The sequence below is a fragment of the Aythya ferina genome (assembly GCF_964211825.1).
Source record: "Aythya ferina genome assembly, chromosome: 9".
In the NCBI taxonomy this organism is placed as follows: Eukaryota; Metazoa; Chordata; class Aves; order Anseriformes; family Anatidae; genus Aythya; species Aythya ferina.
Window position 1 is genome coordinate 27,375,328 of NC_140305.1, and position 13,179 is coordinate 27,388,506.

Genomic DNA, 13,179 nt, shown 5'->3' on the forward strand with positions numbered 1-13,179 from the left:
ACTACTTCTTGTAATAACACTCTTCAAACACAAACATTTTAAGCATGTTAGAGTAGAAAAAATGCCTATACACACATGGTTCTTACTGGCATCACATCTTACATACCCTTATTTTAATTATTTTTTAAGTAATGCAGGTAAACTTCTCTACTAAGTGTCTGAGACCAATACTTATGACTAATCTAAACAAAATTAAATAATCCACTTGAATTTTCTTCTTCAAAATTTTGTCTTTAGATAACTTGAGTTAACTAAAAATAGTAACATCTGTCTTTTGCAGTTGTCCATTTTTTGAAAATCTGAAACCAGTGCTAAACTTGTGTTTCAACCACAGTAAGAAAACATATACAATTTTGCACAACCTTAATTTTGTTCTTATTTTTAGAAACATGTTATTTACAGATTCGTATTTTCCCATAACCAGTCTTAATAAGAAAATTACATTTCCTTTCAAACAACTCTTAAAAAATGGGATAATACCAGACTGCCTTCCTATCTAAATATGTGTTTCTTCATAAATCCACGTACACCAGATCGTTGGTGAACACAAAACAACTTTGCTCCCACTGAAGTCACCCTCTCTCCAGCAGGCAGTGTTAAGAGCATACAAAAAATCCAGTCCAAAAAACACGGCTCTCAGCCAGACTAGGGAATCACAGATTCACAGAATCGTCTAGGTTGGAAGACACCTCAAGATCATCGAGTCCAACCTCTGACCAAAAAAGCCTTTGTCCTTCCATAGCTTTCTGTGTATTTTTCAAGGGAATCGATGTTACTTGTGTAAACAGACAGACCGGGAGACAAACACAAAAAGATGCCAGCGCCAGTGGATCATCTAATGCTAAGTGACCCTGTAATTTAACCCTCCGCCTCCAGCAGCAGGCACAATTACAGCTGCTCCAGAGCTGTAATTCAGTGGGAACAGGCCACGAAAGACACACGAGGTTTGTGAGGAGCCTTCCCCTGATGCCACCCGCATCTGCTGGTCGTGCCCCGCTGCTGGAGCTGTAATGCCACTGTAACGCTCCGGACCCTGGGCTTCTACTGCTGTACCTGGGAACCACGAGCCACACGAAGTGACACAACGCGATCAAACTGTGCTGGAAATCATAGTCAACACAAACATTTCACTTTGAACATGCATCGCTCCGATCAGCGAGCGCTCTGAAGCGTCCAGCTGGGCCCTCCTCCTGCCGCTGCCCTCCCCATCGCGCTCGCCTCAAGTTACAAAAAGTTGGGAGTGTCAGTGCCCTGAGCACACCACACACGGTAACGCTCTATTAAAAGTTTTAAAATCAAGGAGGTATTGTCAGAGACTTTTTCCCTTGAAAGACAATCTGCTGAACTGCTATTTCTATCACAAACCTTATATAGGCAAGCAGTAATATTCTGTAGAACAAAATGTCTTTTTATAAAAAGCCCAGACAACTAAAAATGTGCTTCATTTTTTTCCCAATAAAATCGCATTTCCAAGCAAGTCTGAATCATCTGCTTACTTTATAATAAGATCTTTAATAGGAATCATTAATGATCTATAGTTTCTTTCAGAGTTATTCTAAACTTTGAAAGCAAACCTAAAACTGTAAGTTTTTCCAGGCTGGGATGCGTCTGGAGCGTTCTGTTTCATGTCTTGTGTCCCGCCCCCAGCCTCCGCGGAACAGATACCATCTTTCACTTCTGTGAAGGGCTGTGTGGATGTTAATGGCACCACACAGAAGCGATGGCCTCTCCGAGACTCGCACCCGAAAGAACAAGACGCTGCTTGTTGCCCTTTTCTAAAGCAGAGCACTCCAGCACTGCCCCAGGAGAACAAGGACCACCTCTATCCAGCGCAGCTCCCCAGCTTCCCTGCGGCAGTGCCAAACTCCTCCTCCATCCCATCCTGCAGTTTCCGCTCCCGCACCGTCCCCGCTGTGGTGCAGATTCACAAAGCTGCCCCGGGACAGCACCGCTCAGCACTGGACCCAACACACTCCATTCAGTGTTTGCTGCCACCTGGAGTGGTAACTCCTGGTGAGACAGCTGCACATCCAAGCGCACTGCAGAAGGCAGGTGTACAGACTGCTTGCAACAACAGGACACTCATTGCTCTCCACTTTACTTCAGGCACTTACCCCTTAGCCCCAATGATTATTTGAGGGAAGTTCTTTGCTAACAGGCAAGTGAGGCAGGAAACCCACATCTCAACTTCCAGCACTCAGAAGAAAATATTAGGGAAGTATTTGACCTACCACGTACTTACACTACAACAACCAACAGCGATAACTCAGCCCCATTTGTAGTTCAAGTGGAAGCAGAACCACAGAGCATCCCGAGTTGGAAGGGACACAACAAGGGTCACCGAGCCCAGCTCCTGGTCCACACAGGGCCACCCAAAGCCCCAACCCCATCTCAGAGCGTTGTCATGTTTGTAGTATTTGGGTAACTAACCTTCATTGTCCACAGTCATCTCTGGGATCTCAACAATGATCCAGAGACTTACAGAAGCTCAAATGAAACTGCTCCAGAAACTGAGTGCTTCACAATTTAAACTGGGAGTGTATGCAGGCAACACAGGTCAGAAACATTACGCAGAGAAGTTGAGGTATGCCACACACAAGTCACGTAGCTACAGAGGTATTGTGATGCTTAATAGAGACAGCACCTTAACACCAAGAGTGCCCAGACCCAGAGCTGTGCCAGGCAGGGGGCAGTCAGACCCTCTCCACAAGCTCCAAAGACAGCCGGGTCCTGAGGGGCTGTGCCTGGGAGCCTCTGAACCTCGCACGGGAAAAACGCATCCAGGGCAAGGTGAAAGGTTAATGGCAGCTACACTGCTTACTCTGTCTTTAAAGTAATTTTAAACTACATTACCCGCCACTAAAGCCTGAGGTCATCCTACTGTAAGAAGCAAATAGAACAATAATTAACTTTCACTAGATTTGGCTTAATTAGAATGAGCTAATTATCTTGATGCTAAGTGAGGACTGCAAATGAGAGCACTGACAGCCTGTAGTCTGCTCTTTGCCGGAATCAGAAGGGTTGCATTTTAAGCTCAGTTTGGAAAACACCACCTTTAATTTTGTACATACAAGCTTCTCCCCACGCTCCCCCCTCCAATCCCCCGTAAATCCCTGTCCTGCAGCCCTGGCATGTTTGCCTCACCAATAACCACCAGAAGGGATTCAGAAATCCAGCATTATTATTATCTTCAGCCTGGATTACCCTTCAGATACTCTGCTGTCTTCAGCAACATTACACGGACTTACACACCTTCCCTCTGATGAAAACCCTCTCCAACTAACATGCAACAAAAAGTCTTTACTGTTTAGGAATGGTCATGTCAGTTCTTTTTTTTTTTTTTTTTTTCCAAAAATAAGAAGTGTTAAACCTAAGATTTTTGGTTCCTGTTTATGAGAAGCATTTTTATGCAAAGCTATCCCAGACAATCTTTCAGCACCTTGAAGCAATGCACGACTGTAGCTCACTGTACCTTGCATCAACATGGACTCCCTCTGCATTACCTCAATGTATTTTTTTAGTTCCTTTTTTTGTTCCTTGCTGCATTACTTGGGGAAAAAACAGCACCACCAGCTTTGTACTTATCCATTTGGCTGCAGGTTTGGAAGAGCCAGCAAAATGTTTGCAGAAAGTCAGACGTGGCTTTGTGATGAGAACTCTATTTCAGACCACACCGTACAACATACAAGTGGAGCTTTGTCATCTTTCCTTTCTATTCTACCCTCTAATGGGCTCTCAATTTACTTATCCTAATGGTATTAATGTAACACACTGCAAGGCATGGCCACGCCATTACTCACTGGCTAGGGAACTGGCAGTCTCTGAGGCAGAAGCACAGTTAATTCTTGGTCTGAAGACCTAAAACAATAGCACCTAGTAACAGATACTTCAGTTTACATAATTTTAGCATGTGTACTCAATTTGCTATTATCCCTACAACATGACATCAAGAAAATAGAATGACAGTAACATGACATGTACTTAAAACCCCTGAGCCCTCTCATGACAAGATTATCCATGAGAAACTGAACCAGGTTTGGAGAGGCTCTATTTTATTCCAGTAAATATTTATTCCTCTATCTAGGATCTTATACAAGCTGCACATTCTTCTTCTCTGCCAATCATTAAAAAAACAGAAAGGCTTGTCACTGTTACCTTGCCTAGCTTTGGAAGTGCACACTTAATGGAATAAAAACAGTGCAAATCACAGCAGTCAGCAGGTGGAACAACAAACGCTCCAGCGTTGCTGAACAGGACGCCAGCGTGGCCCGTGACAAATACGGGGTCATTTTTAATGTAATCCTTCCTCGGTCACTGCTGATCAGATATCATAGACTGCCTGCTTGCAAACTTTACTGTTCAGTTTTGTTTCACCTTTTTTTAAACTTTGCAAACAAAGAAAGGCTGGGCATTTCATACGACCTTTTTTTGGGGGGGAGGGAGCTGGGAGAGCAACAACAACCTGTTGAGATTATCAGGTGAAAAATTACAAAAGTTGTAACTATTTACTTACTGAGTGTCTGTTCCCAAGAGCATCTCCACCTTCTCTCCTGCGTGGTTACTGAGGACTGCCAACCTGAAGAGGTACACTGTAGCGCTCTGCCGCGAGTACAGCATAGCTGATGTGTTCTTTACAGGAGAAGAGGTCAGGTCCTCACTGTCACACTGTTGTACCACGAGCTGATCCCTTAAAGAATAATCTGTGACGTTGTAACTCTCTTCACTGTAAAACAAAGGAGAAAAAGAAAAACACAACATTAAAATGCTTAGTTTTCCACCAGGTGTGTGATTTCCCCTTCCTTGTTTGTTTTTACGAAGTCAGTTCCGTTTTTAAACAACTTTTACGCAGCAATTGCTGCCTAGCCAAGGACAGAACCAGCAAAACCAGCTAGGGATGCTGTAGTCATTGGGATCCTGAACCTAAAAAGAAAAGTAGCCCATACATTTGCATAGTAAATAATGAATGCATTCCTTACTAATTAATCACCTGAGATAAACCTCTACAAATTCTTCTTATCTCCATTCAACAGAACAGCCTGCTTTGAACTACTGAGGAGTCTTTATCTTTCTACCCCTGTGCTCTCCGGGAGGCCCACAGACTTCTGACCAGCAGCACATGGGTACGGCTGGCTGAGGGCTGGAGGCACCGCAGCCAGAGCAAGCAGATGGACGTAAATGGGGATGAAATCTTCCCACCAGGCAGTGCAGTAACAGGAGGGACATTTAACACATTTTTTAAGATGACAGTAATCAGCTAACACAGACGCGCAGACGTGCACCTTCAGTTTATGGCTGAACTTTTTGCCAAACTCTTATTTTGACTCAGAACACAGAGCAACAGGGCTACTTTACATCCCCTCGCAAGGAAGGCCTGCACATCTTGGAGGCACTTTTATGAAGACCAGACACGAGTTCTAGGCCACCTATTCTTTAACAGAAAGCATGTGGTGATTCTCCTTATTTCCCTTATCACATGTATATATATTAAAAAAAAAAAAAAAAAAAAAAAGCAGTAAATGTCCTTTATAAATCTTCAGCAATTTTTAATCACTTTTTTAGCATGATTACTTTAGTTACAAAATCATTCCTGGCATCTTGGCTAAAATAGCATGTTTTTCAAGCAGCTGTGAACAGGTAACATTCCCAAGTAGTATTTAACCTTTGGGTGATTTCCAGTGTATGAGGTCCAGCTGCATTCCAATGTCAAGGCAATCTCAGGAGCTGACAAGCCATAGAGCCATGAAAACAGATGGGGTTCTAGCAGTGTCCTTAGGGGATATTATGGGAGAGAAGAGTATTCAATAAATGTATCCTCATACAAAAATATACATCTCTTTGCAATTCATCTGAAATCTTCTAAAAGATCTCAGGACGTTGCTGGTAGATGTTATGAATAGCTCAGTGAGCAGTGTTACTTTAGTTGGACACAACAGGACTTCATTAATTCTGGAGCTCTCTTGAGCTTTGCAGAGTGCAGAGCCAGCTCATAGACAACTCTGAGCATTACTATCAAGAACATGCAACCACCTCTTCAATAGGGCATGCTGGAAAAAAGGAAGAACCTGACTTTTGTAAAGTTTAGAGCTACCTGTGTGTCCCCTTTTTAGCAGAGTATTGTTACAGTGTAAGCTTCCAGGTCTGCCTGAGGTATCAGGGAATCACCTCCTCTGTAGCCCAGTCTCCTCTTCCCCGAGGGCAGTTGCAAAGTGCCCGCTATGGAAGCTCCACCACGCCTGACAGCAGGCAAATGGGTATCTAAACCCAGCAGTTACGCTCATCAGCCACACCGGGGATGGATGATACTTTTATCTGTGGTTTGGGATTTAGAAGAGGAAAGCTGAAAGTTCATTCTGAAGGGAATAGGTACAAACCTAAAAGCAGTATGCATAAAGTAAATAACCCATATTTTAATAAGGCGCTACTGTCACCGTACTCTGCAATGTGAAAGCATTTTTTCACTAGCTCAAGAGAAAGCAAGTTTCCCAAAGGTGACACAAATAACAATAATTGTAGTGTAGTCCATGTGAATCATGAGGCAGACAGAAAGAACTCTCAAGATGTGAATTATATTGCCCGCTACTCCTCGTGTCAGAATATTACCTTCAGTGTCCATTAAAAAGGAAGAGATTGTGGTAGCTAAATGCCGCTTAACCTACTGAATGGGGCAGAGAACACAGCACAACCTTGCAATTTCAATCAAAAGGTGAAATTGTAGCTGAGGAAGATTATGATTAATAAAGCATCATTAAAGTTAAAGCGTAAGACCTCTGGAGAACTGTAAGTATATAACACACCCTTTATCTTTTTCGTAGCTAAGATGTTGTAATTCTCATTATAAAAAGGTTTTGGGAACCCTTGCTCACTCAGTATTCAAAATGCAGTTCTCGCAGCGGTGATTCTGACGCATGGGAATCGTTCCTGAAAGCAGCCCGTGAGCAGGGATGCGCCGAGCCTCGCTGCACTGGGGCTGCTGACCCTTGCTGGCTGCGGGCCGGGCAGGCAGCGCCGGGCCCCGAGGAGCTGGGAGGCACAGCGAGGAGCTGGGAGGCACAGCGAGGAGCTGGGAGGCACAGCGAGGAGCTGGGAGGCACAGCGAGGAGCTTCGACTTATACGGCAAACTGCTCCCCGGGATGGCCGGGGATTCACTTTGGGAGAAAGGATTAAGCAGCGTGACTGCAGCACTAAGTAATTAGTATTTTTAGCACAGTCGAGTGATTTTTTGTGTGTGCAATGCTAAGAATCTTTTGAGAAAGCAACTCCTCGGCTAAAACACAAGCATAGAAAGCTCAACTGTCAACAAGTGTTGCTGTCCATTGCCGTGGTGTCCACAGCAACGCCGTGGGCAGGAGAACAGATCACCAAAAGCTCAAATATTATGAATAAGCTTACCCACTCAGGTCAAGTGTAAGCTTCGTGCTCGGAATATTTGGGATGTTCATACAAACCAATCCTTTTCCATCCTACCTAATTTGCTTGGGGGTGTTCTTCAGGTGAACAGATAAATCTGATCATTAACATCAAGTTTTCCTTAATTTTGGCTTCTGGGCCCAGTTATGACATTTCAGTTCCAACAGCTGGAAGTTATTATAAATCCAAAGTTTGAATAAAATATGTTGCTATAAAAATCTGTTTTATAATCTGGACAAGAAGCCATCACATAGGAAACCAATAAACACTGTAACAACACAGATAATAGCTTTTCATTGTTTTCCTAACTCGGACATTTACTTAGCTACCAACACAGCAATACGTTGAGAGCCATCCCGTGAGAAAACAAACGCACAGTTTAAAAACATGAGGCATAACTCTGATCTGCTGCCAGGGATTTAGCAAGGGACTTTCAAAGAAACATTGCAGCGTGAACTTTGATAAACACTGAATCTCAGAAATGTGCTCCCAGCATTACGATAGCTGGGGAAAACTCTATTCGCCTTTCTGCTCATCTGCATAAAAATTCTTTGATTTAAATATATTTTTCCTTTGTTTTTATCTTTCTATTTGCTTGAATAGTCACATTCTCTTCCCAGATTTAATATTCTATCTCATTCCTCAATTTCTGATTTAAATTAAGAAGTTTCACAGAATGCTATCTTTTAAAAATAGCTGGTATTTGGTTCAACTGATCAATGCAAATGCAAAACTATTCTTCAAAATGGTTTTCAGCCTCAGGAAGAAAGTTTATCTATCAAGTATTATTTAACAGCAATAGCATAGGATGTCAATTCCGTTACATGATTTTAAGCCTCCGCTCGAATCTAGAGATAAAATTGAAGTGGAGACTACTAGAAGCGATTTCCCATCAATCTCTCTCAAGAGCAATCCAACATGGTAAAGCACAGAAGGGAAAGAATATCACTTTACCCTCCCACAAAAAATCTCCCTTTCTTAAGGCACCAAGGATGACCTTTTAAATTTGTTTGACAAGTCAGAATTTCAATCGAGTTTGCAAAAACTAAATCCCATTTAACAAGCAGTTACTAGTAATTTCTAAATGCAGTCTGATGGAGCAATGTTAGAAACTCAAATACCTTCATAACTCATTTACTTTCTCAGACACAGTGTATTGAAACATACAAAACGTTTCACAAATCTTGACTGTAATTAACACAAGTTTGATCCATATTTCCTTCCATTTTATGCTGCAAATGTACCAGATCTCTTTGAATCTCATTCATTCTTTCAAAAAAGCAGATGGCTAGCAAACATGCAAAAATGCTGCGGATGCAATAAAGTTCGGCTTTGCAAAGCCAGGAAGTTTTGGCTCTCATTTCCCGTGTGGTGAGGCACGCACAAAAGGCATGAAAATTTAAAAGATAACTTAGATGCTCTCTTCGTGACGCAAGGAGTTGAACAGAAAGACGATTTTACATTGGTGAAGCTCTTACCTCTTCTTCTTGGTGATAATGAGGACATCGTTAAAAAGGAAAAAGTACACCTGCTGTTTAGAAGTCCTTTTAGAAAAAAGTCCAGTGTCTTCTACGTATGCTGTTAATTCACCCCTTTTCACAAGCCATCGTGAAGAAGAAACCAATGGAAATGGCTACAAAGAAAAAAATAATATTTTAATCTTGTGTAAGTAGAATTAAAAAAAAAAAATCAAGTAACAATCTGAAATATTTGGAAAAACTGCTCAGATAAACTCAGAGCTCAGAGATTATGAGTACAAGCACAAAACAGGGATCCCAAGGTTTAAGGTGTCTTTATCATTCATATAACCCACAAGTAATAGCCTGCAAATACTTGAAAATTGCTCATGTTCATGACCTAATTACTCATCTAAGACAAAAATGAACAGACTTGACTGGTCATATGCTTCAGGATGGACCAAACTACATGAGATCTCCAAAAGAGATTAAAATTACTGTCTCTGGGGATTATTTCAGCTTTCATAGAGTAAGCAATCATTCTTTGAACACTTGATTTTTTCTCACAGCTTTTCTGCATAAACAGTTGGAAGGAAAAGCTTCAGCACTTCATCTCAAACACATGGGCTACAGCATCTTACACAGCTTTTCAGCACATTTCTAAAGTCAGTTAAAATGATGCTGTAACATGCCTAAACAATACAGTTTGTTCGTGTCATCATAAATCTACCAATGGTTTGAAAAATGTCTGAATCTACAGGACCTTAAGGTATCCACTTATGAAAGGCCATATGAAATAAGTGTCCTTCCTGAGGATGAATTTCATCTTTTCCTTTCTCTGCTCCCATTCCGTCAGGAAGGTACCTGTACATGACCACAACCCCTTTGTAACTTGCTGCTGCAGCTGCAGGGGCAGGCAGGCTGGGCTGCTCCTGGCATGCTGCTGTAATGAGGTACACGTCAGCACCCTCTCAGGCCAGCCTTGATAACTCACTGTGTGTGTAGAAACAGGCAGGCTTGCACAAACCTTCAGCCCTCAATTTATGAGAAGAGAATCACCCTCCCAAGGCACTCACCGTACAGAATAACCTATGTTTCTTCCTTTGATAGCAGGAACTTTTCCAAGTGCTTCCTGTTCTCATTAGCAGCTCCTGAAATACTGTACAATTACCAGTCCGCTGCCATAGCTTTATCAGAGATGGATAACCAAAGATATCGTAAGCTCCTCTTTATCTAGCTGATGTAACTGAACTCTAAAAGTCCTCTGGAGCAGGAGCTCTATTTCTCTCTGGGTTAGGGTGAGGACCAACATCTCAAGTAGGTGAATCAAGCCAAAGAGGATAATAGCTGTCTAATGTAAAGGCCAGGCTTTATTAATCCAAACTATTCCCAACTGCTGGAGAAGTAGATACCACAGAAAGACCTTTTGTTTCTCTGGGTCATGAACGTGAATGGAGATGCGAGCCTGCATGTCCCGTCATAGAGAACAGATCCTCTCTGAAGCCGTACGTTGACGTGATGCCTGGAAGACAAAGGTCCCTTGAAGCGCTGCCAGCACTGCAACATCTCCCAGGGGCCAAGATTCCTCCGTCAGTGATCTCACTGACAGTTGTTAGCACTGAGCTGACCAGAGCTAGTACGTGGGTTCATACAGGTTTCAGTGCCACACAGAGGAAAGGTTTCTTCTATGCTTAGAACAGTGGCTGTTGATAAAGGTACCCCTTCCTAAGTCCCACCCGTCATCTCTGGGATGCCCTATTTCAGTCCTAATTTCAAAACTGAAGATGTTGACAATGTTGTGTCTATGCACCTCCAGGTACAGCATGCGTGCTGGATGGAGCACCTGAAGATGTCTGGCACCAAAACAGAAGACTCACGGGGTGACTTCTGCAGGTGAAGCCCAAGCTGCACGTCCTGTACCTTGCAAACCCTCCAACAGCAGGTCCACACTGCCCCTGGAGAAGAGGCATCCACTTTGCCCGTGTTTATTAATGTTTGTACCTAAAACCCACTGGTTTAAGGGCACTTAACTGTTAACTTATGTACATTTTTCTTCACCCCATGCAAAATAATCAAATTTTTGTTACTACTTTACACATAACAGGCTTTCAGCTTATCAAAAACATGTACTTTCTCTGCTGTTGCTCAAATTCGTTATGTCTGTAATGATTAGACTAACGAAGACAACTGCTTCTTTTCCATTTAAAATATCTTTCATGTGCTTGTATAAGTACTTCTTCATTCAGCTTGTCAGCTGTCTTCATCATTCTGCTTAGATTGTCTTTTTGTATCTAATCACTCAGCTGCCCTTTAGTGAACTAATTCAGCTTGTCAATACTCGCCCTGGAGCACAATGCCAAAACCAAACCGGTGCTTTGACTGCGATTGTGCGGTTGGAACAAAACTTTAACCTCCCTAATTTTATGCGCGGCCATCCCCTTGGTTGTGAATTTTGAGGAATGATTTTGTAGTGACTTTGAAATGGTACATGATAAAGAAATAATTAAAAAGATTTTATTTTATTTATTTAATTATTTAGCACCATGCAGTACCACACGCAGCACAAAAAGCAGGACCAAGCTCCTGGAAGCCTGTTCCTTGTGCTTTCTGTTAGGAGACAGCACATGAATGACGGATGAACCTTGCTCAAAATGGCAAAATTACAGACAAAATACCTGTACTGAGTTTTGGTCAAATTCCCTTTAGATACTTCTTCTCAATTAACTTCAGATCACACATTCTGTTTTGATTTATACAACTTTTTTGCATGTTTCTGGTTTTGTATTAGCCATTAGTTTACTAAATGCATTTTCTACTGTATTCTCCAGTCTAGAAATGCAGAACTGTGTTTCAAATCCATATTTCCTAAATAGATTTTTATCCAAGTCTCTGTTATGAGTTAGAGTAGAACAATCTGGTTACAAATCTCTTTAATTTCATTAACTGACACCGTCACTTATCTTGTATCAGCGGCTAACATCAATCCAACATTATTACTTTCTCCAGGGATTGTACCATAGCATTTTTCTTATGGATGGTCATTTTATTAATACACATTATTAAACCACACAGGTTACAAAAGGCCAATTCAGCTCGGTACCCATATGTGGCAATCAGAACTCCCAAATTCCATGATTGAAATCTAAGTAATTTCTGAAGTTTTATATAAACAGTCTGCTTTTTTTTTTTTCCTCCCCTTTTTATTAAAAAAAAAAAAAAAAAAAAAAAAAGTCTTACTCTGAATCTAAACTCTACTGGTATGAAAATCAATTCTTGAAACAAAACAGCTCCAGATATTTACACTTTCTGAATTGCAGTAATGGTTCCAAGTGATGGCACGTGAACGCAAAACATTGGGCCATAGCCCTAAGGTTACACCATCACAGTTCTTGTGACTTTACAAATTGAAACATTGGGCTAGATGGTCCTTGAACACAGAAAATACAGAAGAGTTTGGTTCTTGAACTCAAATGCCTGTTTGCAGAAAAAAAGCTTTTCTGGTGCTAAAGTTGAAAATTTTAAGAATAAAACCTTTTGAATCTTAATTAAAAGAAATTCTACAGATGAGCTGTTTACAAAAATGACCTACATTTAGTAGCTTCTCTTGTAACTCCTATGTAATTGCTCTACAGTCACACCTAACAAAATAAAACATCCCAAAACACCAGATGAGGAAAGAACAGAATGAGTTTACCTAATTCATAATGGTTATAAAGCAGCATTATAACACCATGATGATGGTATTGCAGACAAAAACTTCTTCACGATTTTCTATGAGCGTGAACTAAAAATCCCTTTAATCTCTACTCCAAATGAGTTCATTTTCCTAACTGACTATATTCCAGAGGCACCTTATTTTTTCTTTAATATTAATTTTCCTGCAATTACCAAAAGAGTACAACACGTATATCACCACCTTTTTATATAAAATAAGCCATTAGAACATAAAATGTACTGAGACTTGGCCAAAGCAGTTTGGCAAGCACTCCAGCTGGCAAGCTCTCAAACCACAGATAAGGTCTAAAACCACTAAGTGGTTATATTTAAGATGCACAGAGGAGGGAAGAAAAAAAAAAACTTGCATAAAGAATACAGAAAAGAAAATAAAGTTGCTATTATTCCCATGAAACTAGTGAGAGTTGCTAGTCACAGCACGTCCACGGGAAGAATTATACAGGGCCTCTTGCTTCTGCATCCTCTTCCAATAGGGAAAGTAACAGACTAAAAGTCTTTTAAGGAACTCAATACATTTTAAAACTGTCAGGTACTTCTGTAGATTTGAAAATTATGAATGAATGAGGGGAGAAGGTCACC

The 13,179-nt window shown here is 41.3% G+C and overlaps 1 protein-coding gene across 1 annotated transcript in view; it reads right to left on the reverse strand.

Moving 5' to 3' along the window:
* Positions 1–13,179, reverse strand: part of ARHGEF26 (Rho guanine nucleotide exchange factor 26) — a 50,910-nt gene that overhangs the window by 5,279 nt on the left and 32,452 nt on the right. Inside the window, exons 10-11 of the mRNA XM_084530234.1 lie at positions 8,887–9,041; positions 4,514–4,723 (exon numbers count right to left, since the gene is read on the reverse strand). Coding sequence (XP_084386360.1) covers positions 4,514–4,723; positions 8,887–9,041 — 365 coding nt within the window. The remainder of the gene's footprint in view (positions 1–4,513; positions 4,724–8,886; positions 9,042–13,179) is intronic.